Raw genomic sequence first — 15,935 nt, forward strand, 5'->3', positions numbered from 1 at the left:
CCACCAAAGAGGCTTTTCCTCCGGAAGATCCGTAAGGGGTTTGCCCTGAAAGGCCTCGGGATAGCTGATTATCAGCGAAAAATCAGCTCTTTAGAGGCCCAGTTGGAGGCTGCCCGCCCCCGGAAGCGCAAGTCGTTACATCCGGACCCTAATGAGACCTTTCTTTCCGGGCGCCAGATTTATAGACAAAGGGAGGGGCTTGAGGAGGCTGAAAGTATATCATCAGAATCAGCAGAAGAATCTGATGAGGGGGAGGTACAGGACTGCATCGTTGTGGGCTGAAAATGCTGTAATTTTGGCGTCGAAAGGTGGTGTTATCATGTGCGTGCGCCTAAAATTGAGTGGTGCAGAACAGGGGTGGTGCGGAACAGGGGTCCCTGACTTATAAGGGGGGCTTAGTCCTGTTTAAGGGCCTGTTGGAAGGGCACCTCGCAGTCACACAGGAACTGGCATCCAAGGCCAGGAAAACTTTGGTCCGGAAGAATTCACGCTCCAGATCCGGGCTCCATACTGGAGCCAGACGGACAACACACCGGACCGTGCACGTGGCCGCGTGGCCTCCGCACTCGGCGCGGAGCGCTCCGAGCAACGCGCCCGCGTTTTGTTCTGCTCCCTCTATAAAAGGGAGCAGAGGGTCATTTTACGACCCTTTCTTGTAATTAGAATCCTTCGCGACGTTACGCCCACAAATAGGCCGGTCATTATCGCTTACAGCAGAGTCCCTCCACCGCTCCGCCGACCTAGTCAAGCCACTAAACCCAGGACCATACTGTTGACCTGAACTGTAGCCAGCAGACCTTACTCCACTCCGCGAAGAATCCTTATCAGCCATGCCTGTAACAAGCAACGCGCCGGCGCTCTGAGATTCCACCTGTCGATGCTGCTCAAGAGAACAAGCCTCCACTTAAAAGAATAACTTCCTTTCCGGTCCTGGGTACGGGCTAGCCCGTGACACCACAGCGGAGCGCAGGTGTTCAATGTCCTCGTAACCAACTTCCTACAGATCACTGTCAGTTAGCTAGTGCTTTTGCCATGTATAAGTGTAAGCATGTATGCACTTACCTTTTTTGCTATTCTGCCGCTACGCGCTTCTTGTACGCATAAACCCTTTCAGTATTTACTTGTGGAAAAGGGAAGGAATTTAGATTCCTATCCTGGGCAACAGTGCCTGCTTAAATACTCCCTAGTGCTGCATGGAGCACTGCTCCATTCTGTGGAACCAATCTTAGGAAGCCATTCCAAAAAACCATGTGCTAATTCACTCCGTTGTACCATCCTAGGCGTTCTCTCCGGTCAGTTCGGTCGTTTACTCCCTCGACTCCGTCCACAATTGTTGGCATCTTTAATGGTTTTGATTGGTGATGCTTGGATGCATTCCACCCACTCCGTTTGTTGCGTTGCTATTGGGTGCACAAGAGAGAGGGCTCCACCCGACCTGTGCATTATAAGCTGATTGGCGCCATTTGATGTAATGGTGGGCTGGACGATGGACGCTGGACAATCCGGTAGACGGATTAACGCCGTGCCCAATCAAAGCGCCCGAGGAAAATGAAGTCTCTACGGCAACAATAATGCTACCCCAGCAATGTAGCTAAAATGGGACGTTCATTAAACATTTAGCCATTTCGCACTAGCAAAAATTAAGCGAGCAGCCAAAAGAAGCGGCATGTTCACTCAGTGTTGGCAGGAATCAATCCCATTAGTGCCACTTCCGAAGACGCCCCACACCCCCGCCCCCTAGTAGGACAGGGATATGACGATGCACCCGCCAGGGATCACAAACGTTATTTTTGGTGGATCCTTTCCTAATTGGGATTGTTTATTCCATTTGTCTTGCAGAGGCTTCGCGCCTAAAGGGATGTATCTTCCCATAGTCCCACTTAATTGAATACCTTGGTTTGTGCTGGCACTTTGTCGCAGCCTTCTGCACTGTTAGCGGGATCCACTAGAATAACAGTTGCGATCCCTGAGGGGTGTAAATGCAGCCGCGAACAAACAGTAGGTCCCGGACCATAAGTGCCACTGCCAAGAGAAGTAGTAGGGTTGAAAGTCACACCCCCCTCCCGGTAAAACAAAACTAGCATTCCAGGGATCCTTGACAACTTGTCGATTGGTGATTTAAGGTCGAATTTGGCGTTCCGGGTACCTCGGCCAAAACTTGAGTTCTGCAATAAGGGACTGCCAAACAGAAACGCTTTGGACGCTTACCTCTGGATAAACTATATACCCGGCCGTATGGGAGAAATTTTGAAATAAAATCCTTAAAACGCAAGTGAATAATGTATTTCATATGCTGGCTCTGTGTGTTTAGATTTTACGAAACGATCTAAGGAAAGGCTGACATACCTTCAGCTACTTATCGATAATGTACCGTCAACCTCGACCGCATCCTTATGGTTGGCCTGCATTGAGAAGTTTTCGAAATCCGAATCAAATCGGCCCCTACCAAGCATCCGCCAATCCAACGATCCCCAACCCAGTCGCCAATCCCGCCAATCCCGCCAATCCCCCTAACCAAACAACCACTCAAGCCGCCGCCAATCACACCGCTCCCAATCAAGCCGCCCCTAATCAATCCGGCCCCAATCAGGCTACATGTTTCCCACAAGGCGGGCCACCGTAAGTAGCTTTAGAATGACAAGACTTTCGTTTACTAATGCATCTTAGACACTCAATGCCTCCTGAAGGCTATGAGTCGTACGATGATTTGTAAGTAGCTTGTTGAGCCTTAGATATATGAAAAGAACGCTAATGATTTTAAAGCTTGTAAGGAATTTCTTTATCTATTTGCTTGCAATTTGCATTAGATTTTTATTATAACTAGCTTACAATATGTTATAAAGCAACCATGACAATAGGTTCGTTAACTTTCAATTACTTAAATAAAAGTAAAGCGGTGACGTTTAAGTATAACAATTACCCTGTTTTCACTTTATAGGCAGGTTGAAGAGCTACAAAGGATCGCCAAACTGCTACAAGAACTCCTCGACGAGATACGCAAGCCAAAGTTGCAACCACTGGTTGACAAGCTGGAATCAATGTAAGTCCATATAAATTAAAAAAACATTGGAAATAAAATCTAACATTTGTAGAAACACACGTTTGAGCAGCTTAGAAGGCACAGTGGACACGCGAACGGGTAGTTTGGCCGAGTGGTTGACACAAATTACCAATGCGTTGGGTCAACCGGGTATGCCGGCGGGGAATTTATTCTAATGTCCTACAGATTGAGATGGTTGATGGCTTGCCACCACCTGGTTCTGCAATATCTCCTGCAGTTTTAACGTCAGGGCGTGGCATTTAAGCCCTTGACTACGCGTAACATATGTCAATATTAAACCGGAGAGGAGAAGAAAGGTGTCAGCCACAAAGCACTCTTTCTAGGCATCTACAGGACCCATGTGCTATGATTCAGGATTAGTGAAAGGATTCAGGATGCAGCGCAAGGATTCAGGATATCGCTAGGGTCAACAACTGTGGAGAGATGTCCTTCAGGCTTTCAGGGGAAAGATATAAAGACAGTTTAGGGAACAGAATTCCAAGAGAAGGAGGGAACATAATTCCTAGAGGGGAGCTATTTGAATGAATGCATTGAAGATGTGAGAGCCTGTAGGGGTGCGGTTCAAAGTGGCTAAAAGGATTGCTTCCGGTGCAGGAAAGGCCCGTAGGGCCGGATCTGCATGCAGAGTATCTATATGTGGGAGTCGCGAGATCACGTGACCCCCCTGCTGGCTATGGCAGAAGAGCCTTGATTCTTTCCTTTACTGTTACGGAATCACGGAAAACATAGAGACAAGCTGCGATAGTTGACACATGAAAAGCAACTATCTAAAAGTAGTGTCGGAAAGCAACGGAAGTGCGAAGCACCGCCGTTGCGTTGCAGAGTTTTCTACTCGCACAACCAGTCAAGTGACCCTCCCAGTCTAAAGTGGAGCAGCCGCCTGCAAGGCGCACCACTCCACAACACCTATTATCTATCAAGAGAGTGAACCAGCCTTATATAGACCTCCAGATTGGCATCTCTTTGTTCGTCGCATCTCGATGAACGTGCAGGATTTGGACGCCGTTTACAATGGTCCTTAAATTACCACCCCAGCACACTTTGCTCCCCATCTAGAGGTGTAGCACGTAGTTTGTGTGCTTCGAGGCGCTTGGAAGGAATCAATTTTACATACCAACCCGGGGTGTTTCACCCCCGGCTCGAACCCTCCAAAACGCTCAATCGTAGCAAAAGCGCGTTGCTGCTATGGCTGGGAACATCTGACAGGTAGCCGATAAGGCCATTCGCTACGGGTAGGCCTAGCTGCCGCCTAGAAATGAGAGCCAAAAATGGCTTCCTGTTGTGGAGTGGCGCGCCTTGCAGGCGGCTGCTTCACTTTAGACTGGGAGGGTCACTTGACTGGTTGTGCGAGTAGAAAACTCTGCAACGCAACGGCGGTGCTTCGTACCTCCGTTGCTTTCCGACATTACTTTTAGATAGTTGCTTTTCATGTGTCAACTATCGCAGCTTGTCTCTTTGTTTTCCGTGATTCCGTAACACTTCCTAAAAAGCCAAATTGGCTTCCGTGAATTACTTAGAAGTAGCTTTTTAGAAAGCCAGCAACAGCTTTTTTAAAAGGAAAATTAACTTCGGTAAATTACTTAATCCAAAACGACCGAGTTCGTACAAATACGTTCTTGGAAGCATTTCCGTTTTCAAATCTGTTCAGCGAATTGATTAAGCTTCTTCATGGTGAACACAAAAAGCTAGCAGATGTCGCTACCAGTTGGCTAAAACCAACTATACTATTCGGGAAATACAGCTCAATCAAGCGCTCGAAATTATTGACATACGATAACAATAATATGCGCTAAAGGCTTTAAAAGCAATTAAGATTCAGAAGATTCCTAAACGCGGAGCAACCTACAACTGGGATTGGTTTATAGATAATGTAGAACCAGAATGCTATAACGACCAACAATCTCAAAAGCTTGCGGTTTCTTTTGCAAATGCCGATTGTCGAGTCCAGTTAACGAGGAAAGCGAAGACACAACAGCCTCAGGAATTAAGCGTTTTTATCGACAAGGTAAAACGAGCCACATCCAGGAAGCTGATAGCATTTCCTGAGAGCGGAGCGTGCTCCCAGTTTTGGAATGCGCTTTTAAAAGTATCCGCGTCCCTTGGCCATTGCTCGAAGCGCAGATGTACGACTGCACGCTGGATTGTAGCTGCTCAAGGGAAAAATGATTATTATGGAGCATGAAAAAGATATAAAATCCCTGGAATCAAGCGTTGTTAATATTGACAATCTACGCTTTGCCATAAATATTTGTGTACCTGAGGAAAGCTTATGTATACAATTCGAAAGAAAGTATCGTCATCCCTGTGGAGCCAAAAGGAATGATGCACCTGTCCGGAAGCGGGATCACTAGTATTGTGCGGCGTTATCGACAGGGAGTCGTAATACTGTCCAGGGCCATTGAAGGAAGGCCACTCTGGTTTAGGAAAGAAGAAAGGACCAAGGAAGGTTCCAGAGGAACATGCAAGCACATAAAAAAGAGCCTTGCCCAGCAAATCAAATGGAGGAAGGGCAAGCGACAGAGACGGTAATACACGACACCCACACTCGGCTCTGCACTCCTTGCACTGTTGCTGTAAAGTTAGACCTCTGAGATCTCCCTGCGAGAACCCCTTAGCCTTCCTGTTCAGTAAAAGTAAGAACATGTACGACTGTACCGCAATTTATTAGCCGGCTGCATTAAAATATAGCCTTAAGTTTTTGGAACTCCTTGAACGAGGTGCAAACATTAAAGCTAGAACGGGAGGGAGGAAGCCACCGTTCATATTTCATTGATTCACGAAGATTGGATATGTTTGTTGCGATCAAATGCTTAAGGAAAGGTTATATAACCGACTGCAAAGCACGGGTTCACGCAGGGGCGGGTCTACCCGACGCTTAAAAGATCGTGTTACGCATAGTAGAGCCCACGGGCACCAGGCCGCTTGTACGGTTAAGGATCGCACCGGGGACACGTGATAGTGAGTCCGTGTGGCACGGCTATGATCCTCGTTTCAGCATCACTGTTACAGTTGAGATCTCTACGGCTCAAAGGCTCGAGGAAAAACGTCAATTTAGCTAAAAGAACAAAGTGGTGAAAAAGTCAACAAGTGGTGCGGAGCATCCAGATGCGTGCGATCCGTTTTGTGTGCACGCGTGCACGGTTGCACGCGAGGTCACGTGATCCGGGCTCCGTGGGGCGACTGCCCGTGAGGGTACGCCGCGCCACAACAATCACCATTGCACCTGATACTATCACCACGTACCATCTATCTAACCATTGTATTGCTCGTTACAAACTAGGCCGCCGGCGCTCAAAGTGTTTACATGCAGCTTCGCGAGGCTTTCCGAAGGGTGCCTGTATACGGAGATGAGTAGATCCGAAATTCGATCATAGGTAGCATTATTTCCACCCCTTCTGCCCAACTCTCAGCAGCCAAATACAATCCACACACCCACAAAAGGGTACGATGCCAAGTCACTATATGTGGCTTAACATTAAGGTTCATATAGGCGCGTGCGACGTCAACCCTAGCCGACCGTTACATCATGCACCACTGTTTAAACTTACACCCTAGTTCTAGGACAGGGATGACCGATGATGTGGAGGTGCGCAGAAAAGGGAGTACGTATATTAAAAATCCACACCCCAAATCTAGGATAGGGATGGCTGCCGGCAAGTGGGGTTGCCTAGAAGAGAAATAACCTTAAAAATCCACATTGATGGATCTCCTTACATTAATGAAGCCGCCAAGACGAACGAAATGCACAACCCTAGTGTGACGATCTGGGTCAAATCTGGGTCAAGGCCCACAGACCTTGGCCTACAGACCAAGACCCACACGGTGGACCCCGACCATGGCCGTAACACTTAGCATAAACATAGAAATTATCCACCGTGCGTGGGGTCGCTAGAAGACCGGGATTACTAAATAATCCACTTTCGGATTGTTGAAACATGGCCCTTACTACTAGTGCCACTGCCAGGGCCTGGATCTGTTTTCCAACAGCGAGGCTACCTTGGCAACTTTGCAAATTGTTACGGTTCGGTAGTAGGAGCATCCACCCACTTGCTACCAAAAGAACGACTAAGCCAAAGTCGACACTTTGGCTTAATTGGAGGCTCAAGTACCCTCTGTGGGGCAAGGCTGGACGAGAGGGCACGCCACGCCATAACAAGGAAGCAGAAATGAAAATGTGGCTATCAGAAGCCGGGGGTGCGTTTAAGCAATACGGATTAGTGAACTTGAAGGCTAGGATCACCTACGATCGTGCAGGGGAACCCAAAGCCGAGACTTTCATACCAAGTCTATTCTGAGATAGCATAACTTGGCGCCTCTACCAAATCCTCCAGCAAATTCTGCTTGCGCCGACTTTAGAGACTGTCCCCCCTGCCGTCTGTTTTCCTTGTGCAAAAATCGGCCCGAATAGTGTCATCCGGGACCAACCTTTGTAGCCCGCGCTACACACGACATTTAGTGTAGTACCCAGCCAGCGAGAAGATATTATAAAGCTATGCCATGGAAGTCCAGGCAGGTACATAGCTGCCTTCTCACTTTGAATCAGAACCCTCAGGCAAGATTTGTTGATACTATTACTTTGAAGTGGAAATCGTATGGTGGACTCCTTCCTTTTGCAGTTATTTGGCCCTGCTTTAAAATCCCCGGCCGCTGACATTCTGGTAGTCAAGTTGCAGATGGCACCCGCAACGCCGGAATCCAGAGATTTTCGGTGGGTTGAGATTTTGGGGTCGGCGCGCAGAGGCGGCGCCATTATGTATGTTTTGTTTATTTCTACCACCTGCCATCTCCGTTTGCTTCCTATATTTTCCAGGTCCAGCTCGAATATTGACACGCCCATTTATAGTAACACCCCGCGACCAGCTTTTGATAATCCTAGATTATCAGCGCACTTAGTAATAATCCAGCAACTTCCGTATGCTTTTTCATTTTTCTAGTACCCGCTTCCGGCTTTGTTTAATGTATTCCAAGACTGTTGTCTCAAATACTGACATATAAATTGCTAGAGGTGCGCCGGATATCCCTGGCTCGCTGTTCGTAGAGTACTCGGGCGAAGCCAACCTGGACGCGCAGCCGGCGTCCCAGCCGGCGTCCCAGGAAGCGCTACATAGGCTACAGCACAAGACGCTAGATGCGGCTATAATTGGTGAATATGACGGGATATGCGCAATCTGCCTAGAGACACCGTATCAAGGCGAGCGCATCACGGAACTGCGGTGTAAACACTGGCTTCACGAAACAGCCGCTTTCAAATGGTTCCAGAGCCACAACACATGCCCGCTATGCCGCGCATCAATCGAACCCCAATCAATCAAACAATGATCTGTAAACAACTTTGTCGTTACCGGTAGCGGTAGCCGATAGCAAATGTCATTCTACTTTGAGAAGTACAATATCGCTATCTTCGTTTTTCGGCAGCTACAATGAGATGGCTGTAATAGTGACCTCATGTCATAAAGTAGTAGTAGTAGTAGTAGTAGTAGTAGTAGTAGTTGTTACGGCATCTGGGGGGTCCAGTCAAATCACGTGCCCAGGGCACGTGACCACCCCGCAGTAGATAGAGTGCACCTCGTGCACAGGGCCTCCGGCTTAGATTCCTTCCAATACATCTCTCTTTTGGCCACTCTTTGCAGCCACCCTACCTGCCGTGACAGTAAGTCAGAGTACCCCCTGTCGGACCACATTTTTCCGACCCCGGCCCGGCACGACCCCTCACCGCTACTCCCGTATATCTCGACCAAAACGCATCCGTTTCTTTTGCTTTTTGCTGCATTTTACAGCCAAAAGGATGGAGAAGCAATATACCGAAACCCAGATCGCCGAGGCCTGCCGTTTGGTCGATGGCGGCCTATCAATCCGGGCGGCCGCCGCCGCACAAGGGATACCCTACTCTACCTTCCGAAGCAGATATCACGGCGCCCAGGACGCCCAGGCCTGTCAGGAAAAGCATCAGAGGTTATTCAAAGAGGAGGAAACGCACCTAGCCAACTGGGTTGCTGTACAGGCCGCCCTGGGGCTCCCACCGACCCACGGAGAGTTGCGCTTTTTGCTACGGAAATTCTCCGTACTACGGGCGACTCCCGGCCCTTAGGAAAGCACTGGACGCGGGCTTTTTTACGTCGGAACCCTCATATAGAAGTCCAGCGTGCCCGGCGTATGGAAAACGCGAGGGTTAACGGCGCAACAACGGAGGTAGTGCGAGGTTGGTGGCCCCGGCTAACCGTGCCGGAGATCGCCAAGATCCCGCCTAAATATAGGCATAACGTCGACGAGGGCGGCCTGCAGGAGGGCCGCACGGGTAATGGCCTTACCTTAGGCCTCGTTGGCACTCGTTCTTTGCATAGAAAAGAGCCGGGATCACGCACTTGGACCTCGTTTATCGAGTGCATATCGGCCGAAGGGGACCGGTTACGTCCTTTGATCATTTTTAAAGGAAAACACGTGCAAGATCAGTGGTTTCCTAACGGGGAGGGCTCTTTCGACGACTGGGAGTTCACCGCAACAGATAACGGCTGGACTACGGACCGCACGGGCCTAGAATGGCTGCAAAAGATCTACCTTCCGGGCACCCGGCCGGACCCCCCTCAACCACGTCTGTTAATCCTAGACGGCCACGGATCCCATGTAACAAAAGCCTTCCAGTATCTGTGCTTCCAGAACAACGTTTACCTTTTATATCTGCCCGCCCATTCCTCCCACGTATTGCAACCACTCGACCTGGGAGTTTTTTCCCCTCTTAAGCGGGCCTACCGGCAAGGAATCGAAGCCCATGCCCAGTTCTGCAGTTCTACAGTTGTAGGAAAGCGCCTGTTCCTTACGCATTACAAGGCCGCACGAGAGAAAGGGATAACTTCGGCAAATATCAAGGCCGGGTGGGCGGCATCGGGCTTATGGCCGGTACGTATCAGCAAACCTTTGATGAGCCGCCTTTTGCTCGAGAATTTCAACAACGGGTCTCCAGCGACCTCCGCAACTGGTCCCAGGCAACAAAGGGTGCCGGAAACCCCTAGGAAGGTCCCTGTTGCCTGCCAGAGGGCTTGGAAAACTCCCACCAAAAGCCGGGAGTTGGCTGCCCAAATGGAGGATTTCACTGCTTCAATCCAGGCTACCCCCACCAAGCGGCTTTTCCTCCGGAAAGTCCGCAAGGGGTTCACGCTAAAAGACCTCGAAATAGCTGATTATCAGCAAAAAATCAGCTTTTTAGAGGCACAATTGGAGGCTGCCCGCCCCCGGAAAAGGAAAAAGGTGGTGCCGGATCCCAACGAGACCTTCCTATCTGGGCGGCAGATTTACATGCGAAGGGAAGAAGTTCAAACTGCGGAAAGTATATCATCAGAACCAGCGGAAGAATCTGAACAAGAGGAGGCACAGGATTGTATCGTTGTAGGCTGAAAACGCCGTGAATTTGGGGTTGAAAGGGGGTGTTGCTATTCGGATCGGGCAAAAATTGAGTGGTCCGACAGGGGGGTGGTCCGACAGGGGGTACTCTGACTTACTCAAGGCGCTCTATGGACTTCGAGCCTCGCCACTACTATGGCAACGAGAACTAACATCGACCCTCACTTCCTTGGGATTTAGCCCCATACCTCACGAACCATGTTGCTTCAGCAAAGATGGAATCCTGATTTTCTTCTATGTCGATGACATTGTCGTGGCGTATCAAAAGAAGAAGAAGGCAGTGGTCGACAAGATCATCCAGCAACTGAAGCAGACATATCAACTGACAGGAGGGAATGAGCTGCAATGGTTCCTCGGGATCCAAGTCTTGCGCGATCGAGACCGTCGTTTGATTCGGCTATACCAGTCAGACTACATCGACAAAATTGCTCGACTTTCTGACCGCAATGGAAGGTTTCCGACGACACCAATGACGACCGAAGAACTACTTCCTAATCCAGGAAGAGCATCCGCAAGCTCGATCAACCGATACCAACGCAAGATTGGCTCCACCCTTTATGCAGCAGTCATCACCCGGCCCGACATTGCCTTCGCCACATCACGACTTGCTCGATTCCTCACGAACCCAAGCGACACATATCATGCGGCAGCAGACCAAGTCCTCAACTATCTATGCGGCACCAAGACTCTTGCTCTCCAATTTGGAGGAGAAGATACGTTCGACGTCGCAAGTGACGCCTCGTTTGCTGACAACACTATCGACCGCAAGAGCTCTCAAGCATATGTGATGAAGCTGTTTGGAGGAGTCATTGGCTGGCGAGCCAACAAGCAAGATACAGTGACTACTTCGACAACCGAAGCGGAGTTGCTGGCACTTGCTCAAGCTACCAAGGAAGCCATGTTCATCTCCAGACTGATCAAAGAACTTGGAGTGACCCTGGATGAATCACGAATCGTGATCCAATGCGACAACCAACAGACGATCCGACTTGTCCATGCCGACATCATCACTCTGCAGACCAAGCTTCGCCATGTCGACATTCACAATCATTGGCTTAGACAAGAGGCTGTCCAAGGACGAATCCGAGTCAAGTACACTCCAACAAAGGATATGATTGCCGACGGTCTCACCAAAGCCCTGCCTGCTCAACAGTTTACGGCATTCAAGGAGCAACTCGGACTTGTGGACGTGAGCGAAAGAATCCAGCAGCGGCAAATGTTGAAGATAACACAAAAAGAGATGGAGAGACACGAAGACTTGATCTGTGGAGGCGAAGCCACGCTGGATTAAAGACATGAACCAGCAGGAAGTGCCTATCGTCACATCCTGGGGGGGTGTGTCAGATACGAAGGTACTCGATGGTACGATGTGGAAGGATCTAGAAGATTCCAGGTGGAGCATGAACATGGGCACCCCGGTGCACAGACCACATACTTTGTGTATATCAACAAGAACAATCATCCTTTTCGAAGGACAGAGGAGAGGAGAGAACAAGGCATTCTTCCCATTTTTCATGGATGACTAGAGACAGTGTTTTCTGACAGGTACCAGCAAGTCTTGGGCGTCAGTATATTGGCTCCGGCAAGGAAAGCGCGCGCGTGCGGATGCTGGCAGCTGGGGGTCAACAATAAGGTGCCAGCTCCGGAGGCTGTCGACCTTGAGACTCGGACTCGGACTCGGGAGGTGCGCGAGCGAGAGGACTTCGGCGCGAAGAGGCATTACGTCGAAGGCATATCCCGGGCATGGCTGCAAACCAAATCAGCAAAAGACGGACAACGGCAGTATCCGCAGCTGTAACTGCGTCACAGGGGAAGGGTTCAATTGATAGCGAGAGAGAGATGTCCAGATTCAAGGAATCACGGCCGGAGGCCGGGCACACGAGGAATTGGGATAAGCCCAATTCCCTGTGGGCCCTTATCGGGCCGTGATAAGGGTAGGGACCCACGCAGGTGGGCCCCTCGCTATCTAATCTCTTATCTAATTTAATGACTCCCTCCTGCTGCCGTGACAGCAGCCTTACGTTAACAGCCGACCACAAATCTCCATTAGGGCTCAACACAGCCTTTTCCTTCCCGTTATCCGACACCGCAGACAGTGCTCCTGTCCGCCTCGTTCCACGACATTTGCCATCGGTAGGGGTGGAGCGGTGGAGCGGTGGAGCGGGAAAATATCGTTGTGCTGGGCGCGAGAAAGCACGATACGGATATCGCGCAGGCAGGTTAAGTGGAGGTCGAGCGAACCCGCATTTTTTTTCGGGTCGGTTGGAGCACTCCAAGTTTTAGGCTGCTGGAACAATCAAATGGGCCCCCATTCATATCTTATCTTATCCTCGACCCACTTTTCAACAGAACCACATGCTTTTGGCTGCCAATCGAAGACGTGGGCCAGCCCTGCCGCAAAACAAAAGGTCCCAGTTGTAACTACTTCGACTGCGAAAGGAGGGGCTGGTCAACCAAGGTCTGCCAGCCCTACCCATGACGGCTTGTCCATTCCTCAAACCATCCCACGTCCACCACAAAAAAAAATGGCGGTTCCACCCAAGCGGCTTTAGGGCTGGGACTGCCGGTTTTTTTGTGGGCAACGTGCACCCTTGCCGGGGGGACGCCTGGGCCACCCACATCCGAGGGAGTCACCTTGCGTCGCCTAATCCTGCTGGTGGTCGGGCAATTGTCCCTGTTACATCGCGCGGGGAGCCTTCTGGAGCTTGTCAGCCAATCGTAAGCGGCGCGCTTCCAGGTTAAAAACGACGAAGGCCCATGTCCCGGTGGTCACGATATGTAAAGGTAGGAAATTTGTAGGCCCGTGCGCAGTATGACTAATCCTCTCTCCACAGTGCGCCCGGGGTGGCTGGGCATCAAAATACAGCCCGTGCCTTTAATGGGCCCCGATTCGGATCCCACCGATTACGCACTTCCCCCGCCGCCTTTCGTCGCCAGGCATACCGCAGCAAACAAGATTGCGACTCCCCTTGGGCAAAAAAATGTAACAAAATGACAAGGCTACTGGTCATCGAATTGGGCGACGACTGCGGACGGGCGTTCAACATTCACCCGCACTTGTTCCCCTTACAAAACCTCTGGCTATACCAAAACTGGCGGACACTGCGAGGGAACAAGGTCAGACTGGACGACTTGCAACCGACACCCATGACAGCCGAGGACCATACTTCACTTAACAACCATTTCTACTGCTGCCTCCAACGGTTCGTCGACGAAGCAGCCGGGAATAAGGCGGGCTCAAGCTAAGGTTCGTTTTTAACACTAAGAGAGCCCGGTCATTATCCTTTGTCCGGTCGCGCTTCTAACAGCTTCCTTGTTCCCACACGAGCCACAGATATACACCGGGCCGCTGACGCTAGCGACTTGCGGAAACCTCGTTCCGTGGCCGGCCCTATTTCTTCCAGTACCTCCTCCCGCACGCTCGTACGTAAGGCCAGTGCCGCTACCAACACACCCTCTCTTCCATCGCCGTCGCCCACAAGGTCGAGCCTACCGGCGGGGCATTCCGGCCAACTGGCGGCGCAGGACAGTCGGAGCCGAGAGCCAGGTGTCAAGCGGCCGTGACCACGAGGCGATACGAGCCATGACGTCGACCATGCGTGCAAGAGAGCGCGGGCAACGGGGAGGGCAAGGAGGAGCAAAACTCCTTCAAGCAACGCACTATCCCCCAAGAGTTCTCCCTGTGCCTTCGAGGGCTCCACGCTCGTCGACAAGGAAACTGCCGCCGGTCCAGCTGCCGGCGAGCCAACCGACGGCGCAAGACGGCAAGCACGCACGCCAGCGAGGCGCGCCGCGACTGGCGACAGTAATGCCCACGTCCGGGCGCGTGGGGAAGGAGAGTGCGTGGCCGAGGATACCGCTAGCCACCCGCTGCCCGTTTGTATTCCTGACTCGAAGCGAGACACGGGGAGGAGGATTGGCGATCTTTCCGACCAGGCCTACCACACAAGCCGCAACAACAACCAAAGACGTATCAGCTGCCTATGCCAGCGGTCCCGGCCTGGATTGTTCTTCCGGCCGGGGATGCCCCACTGGGGATTCCAGATCTGCGTGGAGCACTACGGGCGGAATGACGGAAACTATGGGCAATTGTGCTCGCTCCCCTGAAACATGCCCAGAAAAGTACGCCCTGTTTGTAAGGGCTAGCCAACCAACGCCTAGCAACCCTACCAATAGATACGGCTTTGTCCTTCAAGCCACCCTTGCCGAGCGAACTTCTGGGCCTCCTTACATTTGCCGGATGTGGCTCACTTGCAAATACGACGCTCAGCTCGTAATGTTTATCCAGGACGCGTCCCGCCAAACGCGGTGATGGTTGTATGCGCAGGAGACGCGTCCGGAACGCGGACCCGCCGGCTCTTATTTTAACTTCCCGTTGCCTCGAAGCATGAAGGCCGTCCTGTTCCGCTCCAACTGTCAAACCATTGAAACATCTTGATATTTTAAATCGTTAAGCCAAAGATGGCATCCCGTTTCACCCGCACCGTGGCTCCCCAGCAAGTCAAAGCGTTGCTGGAGGCAACGCTGGCGTTAAAGTGCTGGTGCTGTAAAAACGGCCGTCGAAGAACCAGAGGTTGCCGCCATGCTGCAGGATCTCGAAATCGGCGTCGCTGTTCATACTGTTTTCAACAATTTCGTAAAGATTCCGTTTGCGCACCACGGCACTTTCCGGAACGCGGTGTAAAAGGCGATAAGCGAAAGGTAAGCCCAGGGAGGCTGCTCCGTGTGGAGGGGAGGGTAATAAGACTGGCTTTTGTCACCTAAGGGGCTCACCGGCAAACCTCTCTACTAATTTGAGCTTCTACGGTGAACGCCGCCCGGTTTCCCCGGGTTCTGGGAATGTAACGCATCGCTAGCACACTATCCGGACGTGGCAAACGCCCTGTACTAACATTGCAACTACGGCATGCGATGTGATCATACTGTACCAGTGAGGACCATAGCCGCGTTCGAGCCCAAACGCCCCAAGGGGCCCGCCTGGGCCTCAGCATTCTGGCTTGGGCAGTAATTGGCGAGGTCTTAACCAAGGCGCATTTCGACGCCATTGGCGGCTCGATCGGTCCGTGCTAGCCCTCGCTGAAAGCGAGCAACCACACCCGGGAGCGTTGAAAAGTTTAAAGAGTACAAACACTGCCGGGAAACCCTTTCATTCGTACTATTACGTTCGACATTACGACGCAATCTCTCCTCACAAATGCCGGCCGCATAAGCTTAAACAGCGCCGCTCCCGCGACAGCTCAGAATAGCGAAGTCGCTAACGCCGCTCCCGCCTCAAAAGCCGCCTCCCAACGGCGGCAGGAGCAGCAGCTGAAGCAGAAGCCGTCCGTACGACCTCGACGGTGATGGCTCCTGGATCCCCCTCGTCCCATCCCTTGGCCTGCAGCAGAAAAGCCCACCTTAAGATCTGGACGAGGAAAGGAGCGAACAGCGGAGAAATGGGGGCCACGCACGCGCGACGCGGCGGCATTGCGACCCCCCG

The 15,935-nt window shown here is 51.4% G+C and overlaps 5 protein-coding genes across 5 annotated transcripts; 3 read left to right on the forward strand and 2 right to left on the reverse strand.

Moving 5' to 3' along the window:
* Nucleotides 1–435: 435 nt before the first annotated feature.
* Nucleotides 436–832, reverse strand: GGTG_13489 (hypothetical protein; the record flags this gene model as incomplete). The annotated part of the gene is made up of 2 exons (XM_009231395.1): nt 436–615; nt 713–832. The coding sequence occupies 2 exons, from the start codon at nt 830–832 to the stop codon at nt 436–438; spliced, it is 300 nt and encodes a 99-aa protein (XP_009229659.1).
* A 1,842-nt stretch (nt 833–2,674) lies between these two features.
* GGTG_13490 (hypothetical protein) lies at nt 2,675–3,216 on the forward strand (the record flags this gene model as incomplete). Its single annotated transcript, XM_009231396.1, has 3 exons — nt 2,675–2,709; nt 2,939–3,040; nt 3,111–3,216. 3 exons carry the CDS (start codon nt 2,675–2,677, stop codon nt 3,214–3,216), a joined length of 243 nt encoding a protein of 80 aa, XP_009229660.1.
* Nucleotides 3,217–5,845: 2,629 nt separating this feature from the next.
* Nucleotides 5,846–6,416, forward strand: GGTG_13491 (hypothetical protein; the record flags this gene model as incomplete). Its single annotated transcript, XM_009231397.1, has 3 exons — nt 5,846–6,013; nt 6,142–6,253; nt 6,342–6,416. Exons 1-3 carry the CDS (start codon nt 5,868–5,870, stop codon nt 6,414–6,416), a joined length of 333 nt encoding a protein of 110 aa, XP_009229661.1. The 5' UTR covers nt 5,846–5,867.
* Nucleotides 6,417–13,447: 7,031 nt separating this feature from the next.
* Nucleotides 13,448–14,563, forward strand: GGTG_13492 (hypothetical protein; the record flags this gene model as incomplete). The annotated part of the gene is made up of 2 exons (XM_009231398.1): nt 13,448–13,659; nt 14,038–14,563. The coding sequence occupies 2 exons, from the start codon at nt 13,448–13,450 to the stop codon at nt 14,561–14,563; spliced, it is 738 nt and encodes a 245-aa protein (XP_009229662.1).
* An 893-nt stretch (nt 14,564–15,456) lies between these two features.
* On the reverse strand, nt 15,457–15,923 carry GGTG_13493 (hypothetical protein; the record flags this gene model as incomplete). Its single annotated transcript, XM_009231399.1, has 1 exon — nt 15,457–15,923. The coding sequence occupies one exon, from the start codon at nt 15,921–15,923 to the stop codon at nt 15,711–15,713; it is 213 nt and encodes a 70-aa protein (XP_009229663.1). The 3' UTR covers nt 15,457–15,710.
* Nucleotides 15,924–15,935: the final 12 nt, after the last annotated feature.

Source organism: Gaeumannomyces tritici (assembly GCF_000145635.1).
Source record: "Gaeumannomyces tritici R3-111a-1 unplaced genomic scaffold supercont2.14, whole genome shotgun sequence".
NCBI lineage: Eukaryota > Fungi > Ascomycota > Sordariomycetes > Magnaporthales > Magnaporthaceae > Gaeumannomyces > Gaeumannomyces tritici.